General features: G+C 47.1%; 2 protein-coding genes across 4 annotated transcripts in view; one reads left to right on the top strand and one right to left on the bottom strand.

The window, feature by feature from the left end:
- Positions 1-258: 258 nt before the first annotated feature.
- On the bottom strand, positions 259-24,155 carry Lig4 (DNA ligase 4). 3 transcript variants are annotated; one of them, XR_007590811.1, is made up of 5 exons: positions 13,918-14,190; positions 12,769-12,899; positions 5,443-7,326; positions 2,867-2,971; positions 259-2,539 (listed from the first exon to the last, which is right to left on the bottom strand). XR_007590811.1 is itself a non-coding variant. In XM_050136863.1 (2 exons), the coding sequence occupies exon 2, from the start codon at positions 20,388-20,390 to the stop codon at positions 17,655-17,657; it is 2,736 nt and encodes a 911-aa protein (XP_049992820.1). In that variant the 5' UTR covers positions 20,391-20,419; positions 22,864-24,139; the 3' UTR covers positions 14,969-17,654. The 3 variants fall into 3 exon arrangements, 1 of the variants encoding a protein (XP_049992820.1); XR_007590812.1 differs by lacking the exons at positions 12,769-12,899; positions 13,918-14,190 and adding an exon at positions 22,864-24,155 and having other exon boundaries at positions 5,443-5,579; XM_050136863.1 differs by lacking the exons at positions 259-2,539; positions 2,867-2,971; positions 5,443-7,326; positions 12,769-12,899; positions 13,918-14,190 and adding exons at positions 14,969-20,419; positions 22,864-24,139.
- Positions 24,156-24,402: 247 nt separating this feature from the next.
- Abhd13 (abhydrolase domain containing 13) overlaps positions 24,403-27,705 on the top strand; it is a 13,271-nt gene continuing 9,968 nt past the window's right edge. The window contains exon 1 of the mRNA XM_050136867.1: positions 24,403-24,635. The gene's annotated coding sequence lies outside the window, so the exon portion shown is untranslated. The remainder of the gene's footprint in view (positions 24,636-27,705) is intronic.

Here is a 27,705-nt window from a genome sequence, read left to right as displayed (position 1 = left end):
GGGAGTAATCACAGGGTGGAGTGAACCAAGCATAGGGTGTGGCAGCATGGCGGGAATAAATTAGGCCTTACATGCTTTAGATCGGGACCTAAAGCTCCCTGAGGCCACATTTTTACTCATAAAACCCAGTAGATTTCCTTGATGTGAGTCTTCCGTAACTTAAAATACAAAATATTCTAAGGAATGCATATGAAAGTAGATATTTTTCTCAAATATTTTTATTTTCCACTTTTTTTTAATATTTTGAAGATTGCTTTAGAGTCATGCACAGATAGCTCAAAATTATGGAAATCCATAATTCTAAAACAGGAAGAAACTCCCCTACTTATAAATAATTCATGGCGGGACTCCACAGAATGATAATCTACGCTGGTATGTCTAACGCTGAAACTGAGTTATGAACAATTTATATTCTCTTAATGTAAAAGTAACGGCCTTTGACTCTGAGAATCCCAGGGAGCAAAGCTGCTTTACGTGAAATGTGTCCCTCAATCGAAAAGAGCAGAAGAGGCTCTGTTGGCTCAGCTCCCGGGACGGTGCTTTCCGGAGGAGATGCAGTCCATTCTCAGCCAGATGACACTGGTATGGGCCAGTTTTGCTGTCTTCCAGGGTCGAGCCTGTGGCTGCATCCAGGGTACCAGTGCCTACCGCTCACTTGGCACCCCATCTCGTACAATGCAAACCCCACACACTCTGTCTGGCGGCCACAGCTTTTGCAGCCTTGCTTGCCAAGTGAGTTTTTGTCTTCTCGGGAGACAGATTGAGCTTGGAAGTGCCCACACTTACCAAAGCTACATTTGGGAGGGAGTTGAAATACTCGGATTCTTTGGTTTAACAGGGGAAAGTGGGAATAAGAAACACCCACACCGGAGATTTCTAAGTGGCAAACGAGGACGTTCTCTGCATTCCTCTAGCCTTCCTCTGACCCCTCGGACCTTTCTTTCCTTCTAGAGAAAGTCCTGCGTTCTGCTGGTTTATAAGGCAGACCACCTACTTCCCAAGTGTATGCTCTCCCAAGGGCTCCTTAAAGAGTATTATAGCCTGGTCCTCTGATCAATGTTCTCATGCCTTCATGTGACCCGGCCTAGACCCTGTCTTACTTCTGGTCTCTTGGTCACTCTTCAATGTCAAATGTACCCACGGGCTACAGGGCACAGTTTCTGCCAGAAACAGCCCCATATTTCCTAAGTAGAAGTGAACTTCAGTACCCAGGCCCTATTCTCAGAGTGCTTACTTACATGAGATACTTCTCTGTCCCCTCTGATTGATGTAAAAGCTATGGATAGGTTTTACAGTTCAGGACTGTCTTCTGCTGGGGTCTGCTGGATGTTTGTTTCCTGTGGGGGGTAGCCGTAGGTTCAGGAGAGGAATCTCTCAGAAGTGTGATGTTGTTCTTACTGTCCCTATCACAGGACCCTCCTATCAACACAGGTTATGACTCTTTATTACGCGGCAATATTTTCTAAACCCATCGCGGCCAAATGGTATATCAACAGAGAGATGGGCTCTCAGTAATGAAAGGCTCGCAGAAGAACCATCAGAAGTAATGAAAAAGCCAGAAGCATAGGCCTGGGCCTCTGTGATGCGCTGTCTCCCCAATAGAAATCTATTTCCCCCCTTTAATAGACATGCCTGCTATCGTCATGCGAAAGATGGAGGGAGGGCCGCTCACTCACATCGGAGAGTAACCAGCTGTCTGTTGGTGTCGGGTTTGTTTTTTTTTTTCTGAAATTCTTGCCTTTGTGGGATTTCGTGCTGCCCCCTGGTGGAGACAGTGTGTCTGCTGCCAGAGGTGATCGGCATTAAAACCTTCTCACAAAATAAAGCAAGCCGCTGCCTCGGTCGCGGCACTGGGCTCACAGAATGGGCGCTGCTCGGTGTCCTTATTAATAACTACATAAAACGTGAAATCCTTGCTGTGGCTGCAACCTAGCGGACTACGAGAATCTGAAGAGACCCGTGGTCAGTACCGGAACGGCTCCAGTTTCCACGCCCCAGTCTGTGGTTCTTCCCACGGTTTTGGCGACCCGCGGTGAACCACAATCTAAGAATTTGTTAAATGTCAGGTATATAAGGACATTCCGAGTACCGTGATGAAATGCTGTACTCCTGTACTGGGCTCCTGACTCAGCTCGCGGACCATCGCACACTCGGGCACTGTCCCCAGGCTGTGTGTGCCGTCTTCCCGTCCGTCATCCGCTTAGCAGCCATCTTGAGAATCAGGGCGACTGTCACAGGCTGTACTGTGTTTGCGTCCCAAGCATCTTTATTCTACTCAACAACGGTTCAAAGTACAGGGAGCAGGACCCCAGCGATTTCCCAGTGCATCACGACAGCGTCCATTTTTGCTATATTATTTTGGGTAGGCTTTACTGATCTGAACATGGCTGTGCTTTTTCACAAATACATATGCAGAAGAGCGAGCACCCACCTATATGCCGTGCCTGCCATCAGGAAACGGAGTGGGGACAAGCGGTGGTGTTGCTACAGTCCATTAACGTAATATAGATGCACGCCTACACTGGGAAACAGGGTTTTCCTTTAAATTAGAAAAAAGTTAAATGGTTGATATCGTGAAATAGCTTAAAACTTTAAACGTATGAAATAGCAAAACAAAGATTGAAAAGCCAGTAATCTCCTCCCAGAACACTAAGGGAAAATACTAACTATATTTTTAGATTTTTATCAGCTTTTTTTGTCAGAATATTGGATTCTATAGTGAGAACCATTTTTTTGATATATTCTATTTCTGAGTTTAGATCCCAAGCCAAGGACAAATTTATATGAAATCCCAGAATATGATATGGCATAATTTCATAAATAAAGTTTAGAAAAAAATAACACTTCAGGATTCCAAAGTACTCACCCCAAATAGAATCTGAGCACACATGGGATCCATGAAGACAGGAGATCTAAGGACACGAGATCGAGGTGCCCGTTTTCAGGGGTGACGGAAGCCCCGCAGTGGGAGCTGCTGAAAGATACATAGTGGTGACAAGCGTGTGTCCTAGAATAACCCCTGGATCCGTGACCACTCTGTCTAGACGGAACATCAACGAGGGCCAAGATGCCCCGGGAAGAAAACGGTTCCCTTCCTAGTTTACTGTGGAAGAGCACATTTCTGCCTCCCAACATCTTCACAACCCTACGCTGTGATTACGGGACACCACGCTGTCCGTGGGCTGGGTGCTGACGGACAAACTGACAGTGAGAGGCCTTGACTCTCCTAGATCCAGTCTTCATGAATATCTTCCCCAAATTCTGACAAACACACACTCTCTCACACAGAAACACGGAGGGACACACACAGAGAGGAACACACACACAGACACACACCCACATACACAGACAAATACAGAGAGAGAGAGAGAGAGAGAGAGAGAGAGAGAGAGAGAGAGAGAGAGAGAGAGGGGCATGTACATACATGCCAAGCCCTTCTGGATCCCTTTGTTGGGCCTCTAAGGATAAATTATCTGTACGCTTTTCACAACCAAGAAATCTCTAATACTAAACTCCAGCTGGTAAATATTGAAACGAATTATTGAAAATCTTTAGTCTGTTCAAAGAGACCCATGTCACCACTGACACGCACTGCCTGGTAGTCATAAAATCTGTCCATTTGGTGGAAGGGTTGAGGATGAAATATTCAAGAACAACTTTCAGATTTATGTTTTATATTTTGCTGGACAGTCTAATCGAGAATTAGGATTAGTCCAGGTCTAATCTAGAAGTGGCCTTATTCATGAGTTTCTTTGTAGACTATAATCATTGCAGAATACTACTTTGACAACACCTGGTTTGTAAAGTAACCCCTCAGATTTATAGACATGATACCACTTTGTTTCCAGACTTAAGAAGATATTTAATCAGTCAAAATTAACATAGCTATCTGATAAGTCTTAAATCTAAACAGAAATGTTTCACCTTCGTCTTAGGGTGTGAGGCGAGTAGATGGGTTGCTACCACGGTGAGTGGAAAAAAAAGATAACAGTGAATTTTCCAGGGAGTGTCTTGCAGAACTGCTGAGAGCCTATGAAGTCTGGCCATGAGTCTGAGACAGGCTGCCATGGCGGCTGTGGAAACAAAGCATATGAGAGAGCAATAGAGCATGGCCCCATGTAACTGCTGGGAACACGGAACATGAGGGACCCACCAGTCCCTGCACTAAGGGGCTGGAAGTCTGACAGCTCACACCAGTGGCCTGTGCTTCTCCCAGCGTGGGGCAACCTCCGGTGGGACAGTGTCACAACAGGAGCAAGCTTCCTCTTTGTCAGTGCTTTGAGAATAGCCAGTTGGAATGAATGCTCAGAGCGTGGGAGGTGAAAGTGTCACCTGTAGGTGTCAGTGCCATCAAGTTGACAGGATCTAGAATCACCAGGAAACAACACCCTGTGCATGCCTGTGAAGGAGCATCTCCACGAGGCTGACTGGGGTGGGAAGAACCACTCTGAGTGCTGTGGTACTGTTCCCCGGGCTCAGCTGATCTCAGCACTGGCTGCATCCCTGTCTGCCTTCAGCTGGCAAGTGCCGTGTGTCTGACCATGACAGACAGAAGGTCAATGGAGAACCAGAGTAACTTCCCTTGTTTACATTGATCTTACCAGTGCCTTTGTCATGGGAACAGGAAAAGCAATCAATACACAATGTGTGCATAAAACAATAGAGATCTGGGTGTGGCTTCGATTTTGGAACTCACTGCTCTCTGTCCATGTTTCTGCTGTGCCACTCACGATAGCCAAGATATGGAACCTGCCTAGACGTCCCTCCTCACATGGCTGGAGAAGCAAATTCTCAAATATAGATACTATGGGATTTTATTCAACATACAGAAAGTGAAATCAAGACATGTGCAAGAAAATGAACGGTAAGGAAGACTATTACATCCAGCAAGATATGTCAGGTTCAGAAAGACAAATATTGCATGTTTCTCTTGTGAGCAAAATCTGAATTTGGGTGTATGTTCATGTAAGATATATATATATGTGTGTGTGTGTGTATACATATATATATGTGGAATATATATATAACATAAAAGCAGAAATGAGAACATTGGAAGGAAAGATAGGGGTCAGCAATTAATGGGAGAGCTGTGGACAACATATAAATATGAAAAATATAATGACATGCAGGTGGGAAAACTTCCCAAAGAAACCCATTTCATTGCAAGCTGCACACAAAGAATGGTGGAGGAGACACCCATGCTCAGTAGCACTCCATTCTTCTAGACCCTCATGGCGCTCTCTCAGACACAGAACACTGCTAGTCTTGTAGTCTGGGTTTCTGTGAGCCTTCTCACCCTCTCTGTTCTCACCTTTCTACAAAACTGCAGGTCAACAGAACGGAAGCAGAGCTCAGCTTCTCGACACCCTGGATCCCCCACCGAGGAGTACGGCTGATGAGTAAGCTTCGAGGCTTGAAGTCCAGTCAGCGTGAGTCGCTTACCTAGAACTTGTGACCCTCAGTCTCCTCAGCCATGAGCATTGTTAGGAGAAGGTGCGCAGACATGAAGACTCCACACATGTGGCTCTGTCTGACTCCACTTCCAGACATTCAGATTTCTTGATTGCCGAGTTCACTTCCTAGAGGAAGCAGAGTGTGGTGCTGGGGCTTCACAGCTCATGGAGAGGAAGAGATTGCACAACACCAAAAGAGATAGCCAGAACGGAATTGAAGGAAGGGAGCCAACTCAAAGAAGTTAAGGATCCTTCCCACCTACACCATGTGTCTCCTGAACCCCAGGACTATCAGAGTGAGGGGAGCCTTGAGCAAAATGAGAAGACTGTGGACAAGTGACCCACAATGTGTCTCCTGAACCCCAGGACTATCGGAGTGAGGGGAGCCTTGAGCAAAAGGAGAAGACTAAGGACAAGTGACCCACAATGCCTTTCATTATGATTCCAGTCACCTCTAGTAGACTGAAACTCAAACAGTCACAGAAACTCACATTTTTCCAATTAGAATGGGGATGGATGTAAGACCTAGCAGCACATTCTTCTTCTAGAACACGGGAGAAAGAAGGAGTCCAGTTCTCTGGGGGTTAAAAGGAAAGAGAGACAGACAAGCAATCTTACCCTCCATTGTGTGGCTTCTGCTGTGGGATAATGCTCTTGTACACTGTCAAGATTTTTCACTTATATTGGTTTAATAAAGCACTGACTGGCAGTAGCCAGGCAGGAAGTAAAGGTGGGGTGACCAGACTAGGAGAATTCTGGGAAGAGGAAAGGTAGAGAGTCAGTTGCTACCCAGACACAGAGGAAGCTAGATGAGGAATGCCTTACTGAGAAAAGGTACTAAGCCACATGGCTAAACATAGATAAGAATTATGGGTAATTTTAAGTTGTAAGAGGTAGCTAGTAATAAGCCTGAACAATAGACAAACAGTTTATAATTAATATAAGCCCCTGTGGGTTTGTTTGGGACTAAATGGCTGCAGGTCCAGGCAGTGCAGAAGTTTTTATCTACAGGCTTTTCTTTGGGAGATCTGAACAAATGTCTCCTGACCCCAGATAAGATATTAAAACATAGCAAGGAAACAATCCCATCTGAATTGAGCTTGGTCAGCCAATAAATATATTGGGTTACTTACAGCATTGGGAGTGAGTTGTGTCCACACGGCCCATCCCCACCTGGCAGGGAGCAATGACTCGTGATCCACTGTTTCTTAGCCACCCTGTGGACAGCCCCACCAGTCTCCTCTTGCTCTGGGAAGAGCTCATTTGTGAGTCTTGCAATTTTCTCTTGAGTTTTATGAGCCTCCTCTCTTTCCCACCATGGGAAAATGCTTCATTCTGGTGAAAATGGCTCTATTATGCCCACCCCTTTTCCACAGAGGGTGGTGTGTAACAGCTGGTACTCATACAAAGACGTCTTCTTATACCTTAGGAAGCCCAGGACTCTACTTGGAATTTCCATGCAAATGGTAGCACAGGTTTGCCCAAAACGGGTCCTCCTGGCTCTTGAGTTTGCTTTCACCTACTCCATCGAGCAGTGGTTTCTGCTCGTTCTCAGAATGGCAGCCTGATTCACCCCTAACGTCCTCTCAGTGATCTAACACCACTGACAGTTTACCAGCCCCTACTGGGTCATTTGGGGACAGCAAAGGTGGCTCCTAGGTCACAGGGTTTACTGTATAAAAGCCTGTTTGCCCCTATCTGGCCCCATCCAAATCTGGAGTCACGCCTGCTCAGGTACAGTTACTTGCCGTGAAGACAGGAGTGGGAGGCGGCAGGCAGGGCCTGAAGCTCTCGGCAATGAACACAGCAGCTCACAGAAGCATAGGGAAGCATAGCACGGCTAAATTCAATGTTTTCATCTTGACGATCTCACCTTTAACATATCAAATACATCAGTTACATATGAACAAAGCTACACACACATAAAACCTTAAGATCCGACCGTGACCTCCAAAGACGGTACAGTAAGTGAACAGAGTGAGGCTCTGCACTGAATATCAGTCTCAGTGTGAGGGCACTTCCAGGGCTGACAGACCAGTGATCCTGGTGTATCCGGAACAGACAGTACCCCAAATTACAGCTGAAACACTGAAGGCAGGTGAAGCTCCCCGCCTCACTCAATGCGCGAGTATTTAGTGCCATGGAACAACAGAACCTAATGTTATAAGCTAAACGATCGTATTCATCAGGAAGAAGACACAAATACCAAACAGGATTTCTTACAATAAACTTGATTTGTTTCTGTCAGACGCTGTGTCCTTGTACTTGCTTTTCTATTTTTACAACGTATTTTGGGAAAACATCTAAGAAAATGCCAAATGTCTCTTCGTTCTAGCTCGCTAATAGTGGTAATCAGTGCTCTCAAAAGCGCAGTATCATCGCCATGGCTGCTTCCAGGTTGAAAACTGCTGAGTCACGTTGTGGGGGTGGCTCCTGATAGTGCCTGTCTGGAGAGACTCCTGCCCGACCTTCCTTCCAGTGCCCTGGGCGGCTGCTGCCACCGAAGCAGAGTCCCAAGGAGGGCCGTGCATGCGGCCCCAGTCTTGCTGCACCACAGCTATCATTGCATTTCGTTCTAATGAAATGAACTTCATGTGTCTGCCTTCCCTGCCTCAAAGGCAAAATGGGGGTCAAATCTCTCCGAGGAAAACAGCTTTAAAATTCAAAGCAAGGAAGCACACGCCAGCACACTTGGCATGGAGTTCTCTCGAGGCCTCCCTGTCTTTATTGTCCATCACGGACGGCGCATTTCTGATCGTAAAGGTCTTTTGTTGTTATGTCGGACTGTGTCCTGTGTGGCCCTGAGATGGGGGTAGAGGGTGCTGCTGAACTGTCTCTCAGGGAGCCGGAAGCTTGTGATGTTTGTAAGGCCCCTGGCAACGGCAGCAGCACCACCACGATGTCTTAGCTCCTAAGGGATGTGGAACCCAGCCTTTTGCAGACTATAGACAAGAAATGCTTTTTGTGTGACCCCATCAAGTTTGTGTCTTCATAAAGGAATAGAGAGTAAGCCTAATAAATAATAACACAGAATAGGCCAATATACAGAATACATTCCACTATAATAGTGCAATATTAGAGTGAAATGCAATGTCCTGTTAACTTCTATATGAAAATTAGAGACACGAATCAAAGAAAAATAGCATTACCTGTGGTCAAGTTCTAGCTATGATGTTAACTGTCATAAAGCTGGAAAAAAATATTTTTGAAATTCAATTATTATATAAACATGTTGTTTCTTTGCTGCACTTTCCTCCTCTTTTTAATCCCTAAAATGTCTAAATGTTTCCATTTCAAACTCTCTCTAGGATCACACCCAGAGCTGACATTACAAACTCTGCCTTACACGCCGCTGACTCCACAATTCTTTCTGACCTCTTTTTAGGATCTCGCTAAGCATCTGTGCCTTAATATATGTGAGGCAAAATGTCAGACCTGGTGAAATGATTGTGCTGGATGTGAATGTCGTATGTCTGACAATGTTAAGAAATTACACTAAACTTCTTAGTGAAGATGACAGTGTTTGGGTCATTGCAAAAAGGATTTTTTTTACAATAGAAAAAACAGAAATATGAGCTCTGAGATATGGGATTTGCATCACTAACCTGGTAGTGCCACTGTGGAGCTGGACAGGGAGGATCAGAATGAAGAGAAGCTGCAAGGACAGAGGCCTCTGTGAGCTGATAGATACGGCCACTGGCTGATGCCTGTGGAGTTCCTAACTCTCAATGAGGACACTTCGTGAAGAAGCCCTCCACTTCCCACCTGGAAGCAGGCCATGCCCTGGTTCTGCGCTGCTCTCTGATGACCTGTGCCCTGCACCTCCTGCATCTCGCTTGTCTGCTGGACCTCTGTCTGGAGTGACCCAGGCATGCCAGTGAGTCAGTAGCAGGGCTGGGGTGCTTGGCCTTGGGGGGCTGCCAGGAGCAGGATTGGGGAAGTGACCCAGCAGATCTGAGAGGCCCATGGGGGCCAATTGTTATTGGTTGTTTTTCACTCTTTGAGCTCTTTACACATTTGGGGACCCCCACCCAGCTCCCAAATAAATCCACATGGAGTCTTCTCTTCTTGTTACTTATGAATGTCTGGTCTTTGCTTGGCTTGTTTCTAGCCAGCTTTTCTTAACTTAAATTACCCCATCTCCCTTTGACGCTGGGCTCTTTCCTTTTCTTATACCTGTAATCTTACTTTCACTCCTACTCCATGGCTGACTGTGTGGCTGGGTGGCTGGCCCCTTCTCTTCTTGTTCTCTCTTGCTTCTTTCTCTTTTTATGATCTGTCTGCCAGACCTGCCTATCCTTTCTTCTGCCTTGCTATTGGCCCGTCAGCTCTTTATTAGACCAATCAATCAGGTGTTTTAGGCAGGCAACGTAACACAGCTTCACAGAGTTAAACAGATGCAACATAAAAGAATGCAGCACATCTTTGCATCATTAAACAAACGCTCCACGTCACAAACAGATGTAACGCATCTGAAAATAATAGTAATAGTCTAGAGCAGCCAATGGGCATTTGCCTCTTGCTTTCCATCTTGCTCCGATTAGAACAAGAAACTGATCAGCTCTACGTTTTACGAAACAAACCCCACAATACAGTGTGTGAGCAGCAGTCAGGGGCCAAGGGTGGGACAGGGACACCAGTGAGAGAGTTCCTCGATGGCTCAGTAGCTTTACTGTAGTGCGCCACCACCTCAGCTATCAGTGCACAGACCCTGCTCACACAGACGATGGCCGTTCGGTGGACACAGTTGTACCAATGGCACAGTTTTCTGTGGATAAACAGAAGGTGACATCACTAGACTAAGTGATCTATTAGCCCATTCTCCTTAAGATGCCATCATGCTGACAGGCCTCTAAAATATGGGCGGTATATGGCACATACCCCTGCTGAATAGCCTGGTGGGGGTACAACAGGAATGTGGCCTTCTCCAAAACACCTGGGCTTCCTGAAAGCGCTGTCTCCTCTCCCATTCTCCTGCCAGGTAAAACCGGCTTCCCCTGAGCCCCTCAGTACACTTACTGTACTGACAGTACACAAGGCTGAGGGGCCAAGTGAGAGTTCATGGGGAGGTGCCATTTAAGTACTTCTTAGGAGAAGGTTTGAAATCCTAGGTCCCTGTGGTCTGAGCCATCTCATCCAGGTCAGGGTTACTCGTTACTGTCAGCCTCGGCTGTACTCCTGATTTTACTGAGACCCCAGGTGATGTCAGTGAGCACGGTGGGCCCAGCACTCAGGGAGGAACAGGGTGGAGCTTGCTCAGGAGAGCGGACCCTGTTTCTCTTTGGTTGTAAAATAATGGCTTCTGGGTTAGTAAGGCCTTGCAGTGCGTTGGGAAGGGGGCTAAGAGGTCACCTGCTGAGATTCCTACTCTCTACAAAGAGAAAGGAAGAGAGCCACTGATGTGGGAGTGTCATATATCAATTTGTTGATTTCATTGGTTAAGTTATAATAAACCAGCTGCTTGGCCTCATAGCTTGGAACATAGATGGGAGGAGTAAACAGAATAGAATTCTGGGCGGAAGAGGAAGTGAGGTCAGACTCTGCTCTGCTTGCGGAGAGACCCGACAGCTCTGCTGGAGCACAGACTCCATGCTCAGCTCTCCCGGGTAGACGCGATAGCTCTGCTCTCTGAGGCACACGCGATGAAGATGGATGTAGGCTAGAATCTTCCCGGTAAGCGCACCTTGGGGTTCTTACACACATTATTAGAAATGGGCTAGTCCAGGTGCGAGAATTAGCCTGTAAGGGCTAGAGTTCATGGGCCAAGCAGTTCTTTAAATGAATACAGTTTGTGTGTTGTTATTTTGGGCGTGAGCTAGCCAAGCGGCTGGGGTGTTGGGGACGCAGCCCCGCTGCTTCTTATTTCAACAAGCCACGATAGCAAAAGTTCCACCCATACAGCGGGTTCTTATTTCTTCACAGCCAATCTTTAAGGTAAACCCAAGATGAAGCAGAGGCCAAGCACAAACTGTCTGTTCTGCCTCTAGCACTGACTTCTCATTCCCAGCACCCCTCCCAGGCCTCCACTCTCTCCCTACTACAAGTTCACTGAGTTGGCTGAGACCGTGGACTAACGGAACTGGGGAGGTCAGTGTGTGCATCTCAGCGCCCCCAGGCTTTTCCAGACGCCAATTCCCCAAGGGTATTCCCTCAGATTTCCTCGCTGAGACACAGTGGTGGCACCTATTTCAAAATTCTGTCAATAACAGCACAGCAGAGCTTGGTGTCTCCCCACGGCGGTGCTCCGCTGGTGTGAGATGTGTTTCCACTGAAGGCCAGAGAAGAGCTACATTCCACATTCAACTATAAGCAAGGCTGTAAGGGAACGTGATGCCAGAAGGAAAGAGGCATGTGGATTAAAAGGCAGCTTAGGTGGTATGCCTAGGCTTCGGTCCCCAAAATGAATCACAAGAAGACAGCAAAGCTGCTGCTGTCTGGAACCTGAGGTAGCAGGGAGAACACTGTTCTCATCAAGACAGCCAGAGTGGGGAAGTTTGCCCCCCCCCCCCCCGTCGGGGTTCACATCTGTTACATAGCATCCTGAGATGGTCTGTGCATCCCCTTCTCACGGGGAGTGATTTGGTGCCTGCTCCCTTCTCATAGTTTTGGCAGAGACCCGCCTGCCCACAGTAAACTGCCCTCACCAGAGTCTGTGCAAGAGGCTGCACCATTTCCAGAACTATCCAAGAGGATGCCTGACACTGCTGAAGTGTTGGGAAAGAAAAGTGAAACCAGCACAGGCACAGGGAGACTGCTAATCCTTCACCACAAGGGGGAAGCAGCGGCCCACTGTGAGGAGAGCCACCCTCGGAGGCTGGGCGCTTGGGGAAGCAGCTCACTGCCTTGCCTGAGGAGTTTCTCTTTGGCTTTGATAAATCCCATTTCACTGTCTCCATGTCATCATTCAACATCGAAACAAAACCGGTTTAGTAATTGACATAAGCAATATTTGCATTGAATCTTTATTCTATTTACCCCAATTTTAAAAGGTATGTTTCCAAAGAACCAGTAAAATTGATTTATAGTTTTTACTTGTCTAATTAGCCTGTGATTTCAGCGCATGCATGGCACATGTCCAAGCTGGAATGCACACTTTCCTCTTGTGGCATATTTGTGGTTCAAAACAGTCTGTCTCTGCAACAACTAAAGTTATTCCAACAAAGTTTATTAATCCTGAACAAGGAAGAGGGGGCTGAGTGCTGACAACACTCTCTCAAGATTTAACCACAGACCATATAGTGCAGAAGACAAAAAGATAGACAGCAATAATGTGAAGACTGCCTACCCACATTTACCATGCAAAACTCACACCTACCGTGTCCCTCCAATGCGTCCTGCTTTGGCGAACCACCAGGGCCTGGTTATACCGTGGCGGCGGCATGCATCCTCCTTTTTACCCAGCTCCTAGGGTGCTGAGACTCGGCCACACAGGTCATGATGCCCACTCTAGAACATTAAAGACGAAGATAACCTGTGCCTTTGAGTTACTAGGGCGGGCCGGGTGGTCACTGATTTCATCTTAAAGCTACAGTAAGTTACTATTCATTAAAAAAAAAAAAAGCATCATTTTCAGAAACCCAATCTACACCTCTTCCTAAAAATAGTTTTTCGACAGCCTACAGAATGGAAAAAGACCTTCACCAACCTCACATCAGACAGAGGTCTGATCTCCAAAATATACAAAGAACTCAAGAAATTGGCCACCAAAAGAACAAATAACCCAATTTAAAAAATGGAGTACAGACCTAAATAGAGAACTCTCAACAGAGGAATCTAAAATGGCTGAAAGACACTTAAGGAAATGCTCAACATCCTTAGTCATCAGAGAAATGCTTCTGTTTATAGGGAGTTTCCTTTCGAAGAGCGGCGCTGCCTGGGGAGATCATGAACACCGCAGCATCCCATTCTCACAGCATTTGGGAAGGTGAATTTGATTAAAATCTACGTGTTGTCTCCACCTCTCCCGTCAGGCATTTGGCGGTAAATGAAACTAGCAATTGCCCATGCTGTGATCTCATTTGTACTGATTGACTGAGTCAGGTAAGACTGAAACACTGTCCTGTCCAGGGAATCTTGAGTCTGACAGCTGTCAGGACCAAGGCCGGCATTCGTGCTTGGCTCTGAATGCATTGTCTGCAAAGGTGTTTGGCTGATTCCCTCTGATGAACGATAAAATAAAGGCCATGCAGCTAAATTTCTCTGGTGACAAGAACTTAAACTGACTTCACATCAGGGTTTCCCACATTGAAGAGACTTCTTGAATGAATAAATTCATGTACGTGGAGACAAGGACACCATAGGTAACATCTGTCTTGGGCCCTGTGGAGTAGAGGTATCCTATGTACCTATGTGTTCTGGCGACACGGGGCAGAGAACAGGGACACTGATGACACAACAGTGCTCTGTAGTGCCCCATCTCACGGTCATGCAGACCAACGCCTGCGTTAGACACAGCAGAACTCACCTTTTAATTTATATTGAGAGCAGGAGGTGGGTAGTGGGGTATTCAGTCCTGTTTGGTGTCCCTACAACGATACAAAGGAGAAAGCTTGTGCAGGCGGCGTCTTGGGAGCTAGGGCTGCTTTCGTATCATCTGGAGCCCTGCCATATGCAAGGCTGCCTTTGGTGGCTGCTGAAACAAGGCAGTGGAGGTTTGTTAACTTTTAGATATTTATCTTTTCTTTTAAAAGGAACAGTAAGTTTGAAGAGTCAGCCAGTAACCTCTAGAGCAGCAGAACTGAAGGACGAACACGGTAAAGGGGATTTATGGGGTTGACTTATCTGGTATGGTCTGGGGAGCCCAACAATGGTTCTTTATTCTCCAAGACTGAAGACCAGGTAGCTGCTATCGAGACGTGGGGTCTCCGAGGCCTCAGGATGGCACAGGCCAGGAGTGCTCACAGAGCCACTGGTCCTCATGCTGCCTTGGAAGGATGAGGAGGCAGGTTCTGGTGTCAGGAAAGATGGAGGAGGTGGTGATGGTGGTGGTGGTGATGGAGGAGGTGGTGATGGTGGTGGTGGTGGTGATGGTGGTGGAGGTGGTGATGATGGTGGTGGTGATGGTGATGATGATGGTGGTGATGGTGGTGGTGATGGTGGTGGAGATGGTGGTGGTGGTGGTGATGATGGTGGTGATGGTGGTGGAGGTGGTGGTGATGGTGGTGGAGGTGGTGATGATGGTGGTGGTGATGGTGGGCAGCAACCATCAAGTACTTCACCAAGAAGCGAAGGAAAGAAGGCACAGAGCAAGCACTTTTCCCTCAGAGCCCCTCATAGCAGGGGTTGCCATATCCAGGGTGGATCTTCTGACTTCTAATTAACGAATCAATGAGATCTCTCACAGGCATGCCCAGAAGCTAGGCTAATCTACACAGCCCCCCGACAGGGTTTCCTAGAAGTGTGCCTCAAGATAATTCTAGATCATGCCAAGTTGGCTATCTATGAGCCGTCACAGGAAGCCTGTCAGACTTCACACTGAGGGGTTGTATGACAAACTGGAGCTGTTGTGATACTTAAACTCAGGGTACAGAGTACCCCGAGTCAATAAAATCAGAGTAGGCCTGGCTGGGAGCAACCAAGCAGCAAACACTGAGACTTGGTCAAGAGGAACCAAAGAAAGCATTTCACTAAGGGTTTTTCAACACTCTGCAAGTCACTGACAAAGAAGCCAGTTCTAGGACTCAGGGGACCAGTTAGTGTGACAGGGAGCTAGCTCTAGGACTCAGGGCAGTTAGAGTGACTCAGAGCCAGCTCTAGGACTCAGGGCACCAGTTAGGGTTCTCCAAAAAACAGAACAGACAAGAAAACCCCACGTATTGAAAAGAGATTTACTGGACATTTTTCAGGTGGGCAAACAATGGCCACCTCGTACAGGAGGCTGCGAATCTAGAAGTCACTTGATCCGTGAAGCTGGATGTCTCTGCAGTCCCTGTTTGGCCCTGGGGACCTGGAGGATTCCTGAATGCTAGTCTTCAGCCTCCGCGAGGATCCTGAAGAAGCAGGTTCCAACACAGGCAAGGACCAGATAAGCTTCTCAGCCACCGTGAGGGAAGAGCTGTCTCCACCTTCCATGTCCTTTCATCTGACTGCCACTAGGTGTCACCCACACTCAGGGGAAGTCTTCCTGTTTTGAAAACCCTTCACACCCCTCATAGGAGTGCCCAGCAGCCTGTGTTTTAGTTGCTTCCTGAGGTAGTCAAACTGACAACCAAGCTTAGAGCTATCACACAAGCACGCCAACCTCGTAACAGATCCACTGCACCGCTTGAAAGGATAAGGAAAGGTGGATGGAATGTGAGGAGTTAACTCAACGCTGGCCCAGGTTAAGAAGGTCCATGCGATGTGTCCAGGGCTGTGCTAGCCTGCAGTGAGGCGGTGAGGCAACTTTTATGGCCTGCAAATATTCTCACAACTTACTGAGAAAATAATAAGCGTAGTAAGTTTCAGCATTGCTACCTGAACAGTGGCTTCATGGCTCCCTTACCATGGACACCATAATCAAACGTTACCTTTGGTAGGAAAATTATAAACTTTTAACTATACTTGCCCTTTGGAATATGCCTCTATAAACACGAAGAAGTACACTATTAAATTGTCAAAGTTCATTTGGTATGTGAAACCCAATGATTCCAGAAGGAACAGGACGAAGCTAGTCTGAAAGTATACAGACAGAGCGATGGCTAGCGGCTGTAATTTCAATACTTGGGAGCTTACAGTCACATGACTACTGTAAGTGCAAGGTCACCTGACACCCATCTCACACAAAGATACAAAGTATAATAGCACTATAAAATCTGAATAAAAGAACTATGACGAATTACTTTAAAATAAATGAACATTAATTATTTTGGTATTACATTAAATATTTAATAATTTTATTTAAATTACAAAAACCACAAACATTTATTCGATTGCTTCAAAAAGAAGTCTAATTGCTTCAGATAACCGATACCCATTGCCTCAGGTCCCACACTTCTCCATTTCAGGGCTGCCATGGAGGTACATTTCTGAGTACAGACATAATACACACGACTGTGACTTCAATTAACTATAAAAGCCACCTCTAAAAGTCAAAGCTTTCTCTACTGACATCACAGCTTGCTCTCTGTACGGGCAGCTCCTCAGAGGGTCACCAACAGGAGACAAGCTCTGTGAACTCTGTTAATGCTGGAGTGTACATTCATGAAAAGCCTTTCTCTATGAAACATGTCCCACTTCAGAAAGATTAAACCTAAGATAACTTAAAACTGCAAAGGTTTTTATTTTGTAATCAAGTCAATTAACTTTCATGTCCAGTGTTTAGGTGATTCTTTTAACTTCCCCCACATTATCAAAAAATCTTATTAATTCATTTAACCATAACCATAAAAACTGTTCATTAAAATAGTTCATGATTCCAGGAGGCATTTGAGCTCTTGAATAAAAAGACTTACTTTTATAAGTCTAACTGTAGTAACTCTGATTTTTTGAATAATTCTTTTACTAGCTAAAAACAATTACAATTTTTAACTCGGGAAAATTCTGTTTAGAAAGCCAAAAGCTGTGATGGTTCTAAAAGCTCCCAAATGTCCTTTACTGATACTGAATCAGAATTCTAGTCTCTGCAAGGATGCCGCACAAGCGCCTCTTGAAACTGTCGTTGTGCGTCATGGTTATCAGCCAAGTTAGAAACTTTGTTTTTAGCGTTGGCTCTTTTCTTTTGTCTTTTCTACCTAAAAATTACTGTCTTCGGGTAACGAATGCTTTTGAAGTATTTAAGAGATAAAATGAACATCGCTGGCTGTTTCATCGTGAGTGCCGCTGCTGCCTGACACAACCAATGTTCTCCCTGGACAGCTAGCTCTAGAGCAAATGCTGACGCAGTCCATGGGGAGAGCTAGCTCTAGAGCAAATACAGATGCAGCCCACGCTCTCCCTGGACAGCTAGTTCTAGAGCAAATGCTGACGCAGCCCACGGGGAAAGCTAGCTCTAGAGCAAATACAGATGTAGCCCACGCTCTCCCTGGACAGCTAGCTCTAGAGCAAATGCTGATGCAGCCCACGCTCTCCCTGGAGTGCTAGCTCTAGAGCAAATATGAATGCAGCCAATGTTCTCCCTGGAGCTAGCTCTAGAGCAAATACTGACACAGCCAATGTTCTCCCTGGAGAGCTAGCTCTAGAGCAAATGCTGACGCAGCCCACGGTCTCCCTGGAGAGCTAGCTCTAGAGCAAATACCGACTTTCATCCTGAAGCTCACACTTGTCTACTGAATCAGTCACCCAATGTTCTTGCAGGATTTTAAACTTTTTCTTAAGAGTCCTCCTGAAAGCTTTGAAGTCTGCAACTCGGCTAGGATCTTCCCCAACGATCACATGAGACACCCCCTCAGATAAGCAGGACACTACCCTGGCTCCATGAAACCGCAGCTCGAGCGCTGTCACACCTAATCTCGTTGCTTCGATTCTGGAGCTCAAGTCGTTGACAACAGCATACAAGTCCAGATACACGGTGCAGTGCCGAAACATACTGAGAGGAGAGCGATCCCAGGAATAGCGGTATTCTAGGTCGGCGATCACGGGGGCCATTTCTTCAGGAGTCTGCTGCTCCCTGGGTTTAATTCCTGAAAACACTTCTTTCAGTTGATCCAAATCCGTATCAACAAAATAGCTATCTCCATAGCAATCATATTCGCGGGCAAAGTGCTGCTTTGTTGACGGGCACATGTGAACCATGACGCGAGGCTGCCACGGCACACACGTTTTTGTTTTAAAACACTCCAGCAGCCACTCGGGCTTGACGACATCGTGTTCGTCCGAGGAGATAATGTTCCTCACTCTGATGTTCCTGCACCCTGCAATCACACAGTACGTTTCTGGGCCTGGATTCTGCACAACGCAGCCACCAAGTTCTGCAATTCTGTTCTCCAGGTCAGGCTTGGGAAAACCCTCCATCCCAGTCATAACGCAAAACTCAACGTCCTCAAATACGTTAGAAACCTTGCTTACGTTAGAGAGGTTAGGTGCTTTCAAGTGTTCGATAATTCCGATGGTCTTCTTCACTTTGGAGACGGGTTTCCGCCTCTTTTCTCTAGGTTCATCATCGTCGCCGATGTGAAGGTGCTTTGTGGCAAGCTTCCCGGATGCTCTCCCCCTCAGCTCTTCCAGGTCACCCAGGGTCATACACTCATGCCACCCCTTGTCATCTCTGATCTTCTCGATGCGTGGGAAGCGCAGCGTGGTCCCAGTCTTGTACATGTCACTGGGGACGATCTCTGCCGCCTTGATCTGGACAATCACGGAGTGATGGGGCTCGATGTACACTTCCGGCTTCTCTGTGCCGCATAAAATGCTGCTCGGTGGGGATTTCTTATGGTAAGGCTTCCAATGTTTGGCCAATTTCAGGCCAAGGTCATAGAGCTCCTTCATGGTGTATCCTGACCCAACACGGCACAGAGTATGGAACACAGATGGCCTCTCACCGTGAGGCGGCGCCTCTGCCACCGCACACAAAAAGTGAGACATCATGCCGCCGCGAGAACCTTTACCCCAGTAGCCCCCCACAATTAAGAGGTCTAATTCGTCCATTAATCCAGTGACATACTCTGGTTTAATTTTCAGCCACCCTTCCCCTCTTTTGTCGGGCTTGTAAATTGACAGAGGGTGCTTAACCATGATGCCCTCCTCTCTGTTATCAATGGCTTCATTTAAGGCATCCACCACCTCATTCTTCGTGTGAGCGAGCTTTTTCTGCACGATCTCTATTCGACCCTGGATGGGTGTCAAAGTACTGCTAAGGATCTCATATCTCTTCCTCAGGGTCTCACGCCCTAGCTTCTTATTATTAACCATCAACACGTCGAAGACGCAGTAACACGTCTGCAGGTCGGAATCCTCCACCATCCTTTTGATGTCAAACTTGACCCCCTTCTGCATGAACGTCTGCGTGGTTGGGTTGTAGGCCATCATCTCGCCGTCGAGGATGCACTCTTGCACATCTGTCCGGAAGGCGTCGTGGATGAAGGGGGTGAGGGAGCCTTCCTGGGGGGACGCGCCAAACTGATCGGTGTAGTCATAGCCGTTCCTGGAGAAGTACTGATACACCTCCCCGTCTTTGTGCATCTGCATGCGTTCGCCGTCCAGCTTGGTCTCGATGTAGAAACTCTGCTGCTTCATGTCCTTTTCCACGCGCTCCACGTCGGCTACGGCGGCTAGCATAGGCTTAAAGGCAGAAAAGAGGCTGATAGAGATATCACTGAGCCCTACGGAGGGGTCATGGAGTTGCTGGCACACCTTCTGCAGATCCGTGGTGACGTTGTGCAACTCAACTGCGTCGTTATGAAAGACATTAAGTATCGTTTGCTGACTGATGCCCAGCTTTAAGTCTTTAATGATCATGCGGATCAGCCACTTTTGTTCCAGGGCTGAACTCTGCGATATCAACTGGAGAAGGCTCTTCTTCACTAGGTCTTTTCTTTTGCCAGAATTGTTGCTGGCGACTAAGTCCAAGAGTTCATTCACCTGCTGTATGGTTAAGCTTCCTTTCTGTAAGCACCGCGGCTTCAACACGAAGTACGCAATCATCGCAAATTCCCCAGCATCCGTGCGAGCGCCACTCGGTGTTCGATAATTGAGGAGCTTCAGGGCGTCCTTGCCTTCCCTTGGTAAGTTCAGTAACTCGATGTAAAGCTTGGCAAGCATGGTTTCTTTGATACCATAAGCCATCCTCTCTCTCTCTAACTGAGGGAGAATAAGTCTCATGGCTGGGTAAAAGGAGTCCGGAATGTCCTTCTTGTTCTTATGAAGGGCATCGTGAAATTTCCTCCAAGAGTCTAAAAATTCCTTGAAGTGCCTGATCTTCTCTGCACGGTCTTTACTTTTATGTATCCGCTCCAATGTGGAACATAAATCTGCAAAGGGGACATGAGCTGCGACGGTTTGTGAAGACTGTGAGGTAGCCATGGCAGGGGCAGCAAGTCCTCTGATTTGAACTGACAAAGCAAAGAGAGAGTAACTTTAAGTGGCAATTGCAATCTATCACTATTTAAAACAATGAGCTTAGAGGGGCGATTTGGATCCCAGTACCTATTCATAGTTGACTCAGGGAAAGCAGGTCAATGCAGTACATGACGGACCCACATGCAGCGGCATTTCCTGCTGCCCTGACCGGCATTTCCCATCCGGTCTCAACAGCTTCAAGTCCTGTAACTGAGCCCCATTTATCTTACATGTTAACATCACTTGCATTCTATCGCCTAAGTATTTAGCACAGAACACAAGAATACTCTTTCTAATAATGAAAAGTCGAGCGAGATGAGGTAAACTTTATTTCCCAGTCTCTGAGGAAAGTCTGTTATGCTTTGTCTTTCTTGGACAATCATACAGCACTCAAAACAAACGTCATGCTGCCAGTGCCTTTAAGGAATCACTTGCTCGTTGAACCGGAACCTGATTTCTCGGGCATTCTGAAATCCAAATCATTGCTGACAAGACAAACCAACGTCTGCATCCATCTTCATTCCTTCACTGATGGCTAAGACAGATCCTCTGCCGCTCTAAACCAGCTGGAGTCCTGTCCCCATAACAGCCTCATTTTTACCTGTTTCTATCACAGTTACACAAATATCAATTCATTATTATGGCTCTTTTTGATTCTATCTTTGTGCTTGCTATTTCCCAAATGTTTGGTGATGACATACAAGCCAGACAGTATGCTATGGCCAATACAATTCTGCTTTGCGACAGCATATGTTCTATAAGGAATAAAAGGTACGACGAGAGAAAGATGCTAACACACTAAATGATTAACTAAAAAGAAAATTAAAACCCTAACAATCACCGCCCTTTCACCAAAGACATCTAAATTCAAGGAAGTAACTGAGTAGGGTCTAGAATGATTCCTAACATGGTTACACACGTATGGAATTTGTCTGACGTTTTAAATATCCCTGAAAGTTCTCTAGGGATCTATGTCAGTCACTTTAACATACTTTTTTTAGTTTTAGCTTTGGGGCCTGTCCTGGAACTAGCTCTTGTAGACCAGGCTGGCCTCAAACTCACAAAGATCTGCCTGCCTCTGCCTCCCGAGTGCTGGGATTAAAGGAGTGAGCCACCACCGCCCGGCTTTAACACGGTTTATATTGCATAACAGTCTAGCAAGTTTTCTAAAAGTGATTTCAAGCAAAGGTAAGTTCCAGGAATCAAATCATGCCTCATCACGTGATTTCAGACAACAGCATCTGGGTGGGCAGTGGTGATTGTGAAAGTTCCCACCCTCCACTTCTCCACCCCACAAAGACAAGCCTTGCACCAAGTGCTAATTTGTGCTATCCATGAGTATAATGCAGATTTGCTTGCAGAACTAATTACTAAATGCTTACAAGCGATTTGTGGGAATGCACACGGGGTGGGGACTGGGCTGGTTAAACACCGACACCGGCACACCTGGCTGCCAGTTCGGTTCTGCCCGCACCGGCAATAAGTCACAGCCAGTACTTGTGACCTATGGAAGACAACAACAAACCTCCCTTCTCGGTCTTATTTTTCACAAAGAAAACCCAGTTACCCGGTCGGTGAGATCAAGAGAAGCCCACCTGGGGCTGTAGCTCCTGACGTTTCTAACTGCATCCCCTGCTGCAGCTGGCTCGCATAACTGACTGCACCACCTGCTTCTGTCAAAGGGGAACACGATGGTGCACAATCCCAGACGCCATTCTAACTCTAACTTCTACACAACTCACGTAAAACGAAGCATATTAAGAAATTCGTTCTGAATGCTCAAGTATAGGCACATTGTCTATAGGTCTATCTGCAGAATGCATGTGGTCTCTAACGTTTCCTCAACAAACCGGAGCAAGCGATTCAGGTGAGTTTATACTCACGGTGTGCTGCAGGAAACGGTGAATACATGCGCATCTTAAAATAACTATACTCGCAGATAACAGGTTGCAAATTGCTCTAAGAACACACAACTTTTGCTCAACACAACTGCAAGGGAAGTTATATATCTGAATCTCTGCTTTTACCCGATCTCCAATTTTATTTTGCTTTTTTTTTTTTTTGCATTCTGAGGTTTGAGATAATGCTTTCCATTTGCAATAAGAAAAAAATTATGATCGCTGTAGGTGGGCTTCAGGCGCTGAAGTTCAAACGCACTCTTACACTTTCAAACACTCGATAAAATCGACTACCACAAGCTCTCGAAGGTGCCGGAAAAGTCAGAAAGACTGACACTTGTTACTTCAACGTCTGCTAACCTAAGCAACCTGGGCGGCTGGGGTGGGAAGGGGAGCTGTGTGCAGAGGATCACCGCCAGTCAGAAGGGATGTGAGCAATTGGAACGAACATGATGCCATCCCTCGGTGGCTGCCAAGTGCAGGAAGGATGCCAGCCTCACCAGGACCTCGCACGCCCACCCTCTCCCAGCCAGCCATACCTCCAGCCTCGCAGCGTCCCCTCAGAACGCCAAGCTTGGCTCCGACCGGAAGCGGCTCTCACAGCAAGCCGGTTCTGCGTTTCCGCCAGCTGTTGCCGCGCAGGCGCAGTGGGGGCAGAGCGCCTGTCACTGCTTAAGGCCCAGGGCGAGTGGGGTGCGCAGGCTCGGTGATGAGCAGGACGACGGGCGCGGCGACTCAGAGCGCCTGCGCACAGAGACTCCCCGGTCTCGGGCTGTAGCCTAGCAAGTTCCTTTCCACGCCGCTGGGTGTCGACGTTGAGCCGAACTTGAGCAAGGGGGCTGCTGCCCGGATGTGCTCGGTTTGCAGCCTTCTAGGGGACGAGAGCATCCTCGCTCCCAAAGCGTCCAGGGCTGCGGAAAAAGACTTTTGCAAAATTATCTCAGGTTCTCTTTGTAGCGTTTTCACTTTGCAGAAACGACACACAACTGATATTCATAATTTATGGCACAGAAACATACCTTCACGGACCACAGGCTTCCCAAATGTGGTCGGTGACTGGAAATAAAGTTAGCCGATAGTTTTGTTGAACTCCCACTTCACTCAATAACTACTAGATTCTCAAAGTAGACGGGAATATAGACTCAGTGCCCTACATCCAAGGAACTCTTGTCTTCCACTGGAAATGTGGCTGTGACCTAACCTATTCTTCCAATCAGAATTCAGAAATTGCGGGCAAAAGGTGAGAACGCCTGGGATCATCGCCTTTGAAAGTGAAGCTTTGCTGCACTGGTGAGACGCTAGAGGGTCAGGGGCTTTGGGGTGCTCTAAGTGCAGAAACCGAATTAGACACCAACAACAGCTCAGGGCTAGTCCAAAGTGGGGCAGGTCCCAAGGTTCCTTGTGGTCAGTTATTTTCTGTTTAGTTCGCCCTCATCTCCCGCCTGTTCCCAGTGATGTAAAGCCACAGGTAGGAGGCCCCACTTGCTGGTCCGGGGAGACAGCTCTTGTGCCTGCCTGATTTAACCGCTCCTGGGCTCCGACGTCAGACACAGGCAGAACTCTGCAGGACGAGGAAAACTGGATATCGACTCAAAGCCCTGGCAGTGATGAACTGTTTTAGCCACTCGGTTCATGGAGAAAACCAAATTTGTTTTCTTTTGTTTTCACTCATAGAATAAAAAAGAAAGAAATAAAAATAAAAGGACAGGAGCGCTCCTGGGTATGGTGGAAAAGTAAGTGTATTGCAGATAAAGGGAGGGCAAAACCAGAGGCAGAGATGTCTGGGAGAGTTCGGAGAGACTGTAAGAGTAAGACGTCATCTGTCTTGACATATCCGCTTCTGACAGTAAAAAAAATAAAATAAATAAATAAATAAATAAATAAATAAATAAATAAACAAACAAACAAACAAAAAACAGGGCAGCGTTTGGCCTCGGGAATTCGAGTCCTGGCTTCCTGCAGCGGGTGCAGACGGTGCGAACTGCAAATGCCTAGCAGTGATCTTGCCCCTGGCCGGCCACCGTAGCGCGAGGGCGGAGCCTGGCGCCCTGCGCATGCCCAGAAGCGCAGCCCGGCTTCCGACTCCGGGGAGGAAACCGGGGAGCAGGTTATGTGGGGGCCGGCGGGGGCATTTGCCAGCGACACCGCGCGCGAGCCGGAAGTGCGGGAGCCCCGGGCTAGACGGTGGCGACGGCGGCCCCTCGGCGGGAGGAGGACGATGAGGAGCGGCGGGGGCGGCGCGGGGCCTCGCTGCTGCGCGGAGCCGGGTTCCGAGCCCGCGGCCGACTGCGCAGTCCGCCCGCGAGCCTGAGTGAGTGCGGCGGGGGCGGGCGGGCGGGACGTCGGGCGGCTTTCCCGACCTTCGCACCCCGGCGCCTCGGAGTCCGAGTCCGTGTCGCCCTCGGTCCCCTCCCCTTCTTCCTGAGCAGTCGGTCCCCAAAGCCCCGGCTTGGGATTCTCTGTAACAGGTGCAGACCTGTGAACCCCGCGGCTGCAAGCCACGGGGCCTTCAGATCAAGAGTTTCCGTACGCTTGAAGTCACTTGGCCAGGGCTAGACTTGTGCCACCATCGACGTGAAGCCAGAAGGCGTCAGGCAGTGTGCTTGGCTGAGCTGTCAACCTTAAATTGACCCCCTTCATCTGTTTTGCACTTTTTACTAGGCAGAGTGGCCCACTGGCTTTAAGTTTGACGTTTGGTTTTGTGGGGGTTTTGTTTGTTTGTCGATCCACCTTGTCTTCTGACTTGAGTTAGTACGTACGTGTGTGTGTGTGTGTGTTTAGACGTGTTCTTTTCTAAACCACTGTTCTATCTTTCTGAGAATTAGTGACTGCCCCTGTAGAGTTAGTGCCGTAACTGTACTGCCTGAGACATCACCCAGCTGAGCTGTGATTGAGTTGGACTTACTCGTTGCACACCTTGGGTCTTGCTGTGCATTGAAAGTGTACAGTGGAGTAGCATAAGGTCACTGCCATCCAGGAACTCCCAGCCTGGGTCAGCAGGCCCGTCACCACATAGGTAAACACCGCACCTAAGTTGGCACGGACTACAGCGTGGAACTGGTGGCAGGAGAGGAAGGTCCAAGGGAAGCGTTCCGGAGGCTCTGTAGTCTGAGCTGGGTTCCCACAGAAAAATGAAGCCTTACCCCAATAACTTTTCCACATGCAAATGTCTTAACTACCCGTGAGTCATTGCTGTGATTTAGCTGGGATTCCACCTGCTTGCTGAGACTTCCTTGGCTGTGGCGTGTAATAAAACGCTGGAGGGGCAGCGCTTATGGCCGCATCTTAGCCATGTTTCGAGTAAATGCTTCACCCGGCCGTTGTATATTAAGAAACAGTCAAAAAGACCAAGCAAGTTGATGACAGGCTGCGCCTACAGGTAGTGCTTGGCTTGCTGCCTTTCCCCAGAGCAGTGGTGACAGCTTATCTTCTGAATGGTTTCCTGGTCAGACTGTGCTGGACCGACTGCGGTACATAGTGCAGAACCCAGGCGCTACTGGGCTGTCGGGCTCTGCTACCTCCGGAGAATTGTTTATGTTCTCTGGGTGGTTCATCTGTGAGCTCCTGATACCTTTCTAATGGCTGTTGCTCTGCCTCGGGAAAACCTCAGGCCCTTAAACACCCACTTTCAAATAGAATAGAACTAGGCCAAGCCCTGGTTCTTGTAATTACGGTGTTTGGTGAGTGGCAAAGCTTCCGAACACCTTATTACATTTTATGCCACTGAGTCTCATGAGTCTTAGATCCCAAAGCAGTGCATCCTGCCAAGTTTGCTTGCCAGGGTGCAGGGTTTCCACAGTTTGGAGTGACCCTGGGAGCTAGAGCCTAGGTACTCCTATGAAGTCTGCTTCATATAAGAAAATAAATGTCAGCTTAATACCTAAAATTTGGCCTTTTTACAATAGCTTACCATTCAACAGTGTAGCCTCAGTGTTTACATTTTAGACTTGAGAGTTTCTTTTTGTCATTTACCATTTTCTTACTTGCAGATAAAATCTCAGAACAAATTGTTACTGGCTTTCATCGTGACAGTAATGTATCATCCAAGTTTTTTCTATGATTGCTTTTGCTCATCCTTGGGGTTTTCGAGGGGAGAAGCACAGAGATGATCCTAAATTCCTAGCTGGTGTGATTTGGAGGCGTCTGCTTCAGGTTTGAATGCTCCCAATACCCGACAGTCCCTCCAGCGTCTCTGTAGGCAGATCTGCTCATCTGTCCCCTAGGACTGTTAGAACACACTTTCTCGTTATTGATGGCATGTGGGCAACCATCAGGGCCACAGCTAGCTCGTGCCGCGGTGTCTTCAGCACACCGAGAGTAGTGATTTGTGTTTGCGCGTCAGCTGTGAGGCTGGCACAGTGTCAGAACTTCCTGGCGCTCACCAGCAGACGAGAAACGTTGATACGAGAATGGAGTTCTGTGTTCCTTGAAAGGTGACTGGGATCTTTGGATTCCCCCGGAGTACTAATGAACATCTTGAGGTTTTTCCCTAGTGACACAGTTATCAGCAGGGACCTGTGCTCACCGCTCTTGACGGTTTACAGCCAGCTAAACATTGTGATTCACAGAGGTTTTCAAAGATCTCTTGATGTCAGTAGCATCAGTTAACAAATATAAACTACGCTCTTTTCCACTTAAAAATAATTAAAGTAGAGAAAGATTGTATCTGTGAGGCAATTTTAACCTTTATTTAAAAATATACTTGTCTATGATAAAGAAATAGATTTGACCAGTTTACTGTCTAATTTATTACCATACGACAACTAAAACACTTCTATTCCTATAGCTGCATTTCAGTTACTCTTACACTTGTTACTCTTTAGGTGTGATGTTACTGGGTAAAGAACTATTGCTTGAAGGATTTAAATAGTATGCTGCTCTTAGTTCCAGGACTCGTGGGGAGGCCATCGAGTTACTTGTCTTAAAGAGTGGCGCTCAGACCTTGGTTTCAGGACCATGTTATTTTTTAAAAATTGGTTTTTGTTTTTTAACACACATGCACTCTCGTGTTTGTATGTGTGTGTACACATTGAGTTTGTACATGTACACCTGAGGCAGTGCCCTCTCAGTTCAGAGGAGAGTGTTGGATCTCCTGGAGCTGTGGAGAGGTGTCCAGGTGTCAAGAGCTGAACTCAGGTTCTCTGTAAGAGTAGTGTTTCCTCTTAACCACAGAACCACCTCTCCAACCTTCAGGACCTCTTTATGTTTTGAGTAATTATTGAAGACTCAAGAGAAATTTGGGTTGTATAGTATCTCATTGTGTTAGAAATTAAAAGTGAGGGTTTGTGAATTAGTAATAAATCCATGACAAAATAGCAAGCGACATTTCTTTTTTTTTTTCTTTTTTTTTTTTTTTTTTTTTTTTTTTTTTTGTTTTTTTT

This window comes from Alexandromys fortis, unplaced genomic scaffold, assembly GCF_014885135.2.
Source record: "Alexandromys fortis isolate MF-2015 unplaced genomic scaffold, M_Fortis_MF-2015_v1.1 scaffold_3, whole genome shotgun sequence".
In the NCBI taxonomy this organism is placed as follows: Eukaryota; Metazoa; Chordata; class Mammalia; order Rodentia; family Cricetidae; genus Alexandromys; species Alexandromys fortis.
The sequence above is the reverse complement of the archived record's forward strand: the minus strand, read 5'-3'. Positions and strand labels throughout refer to the sequence as shown.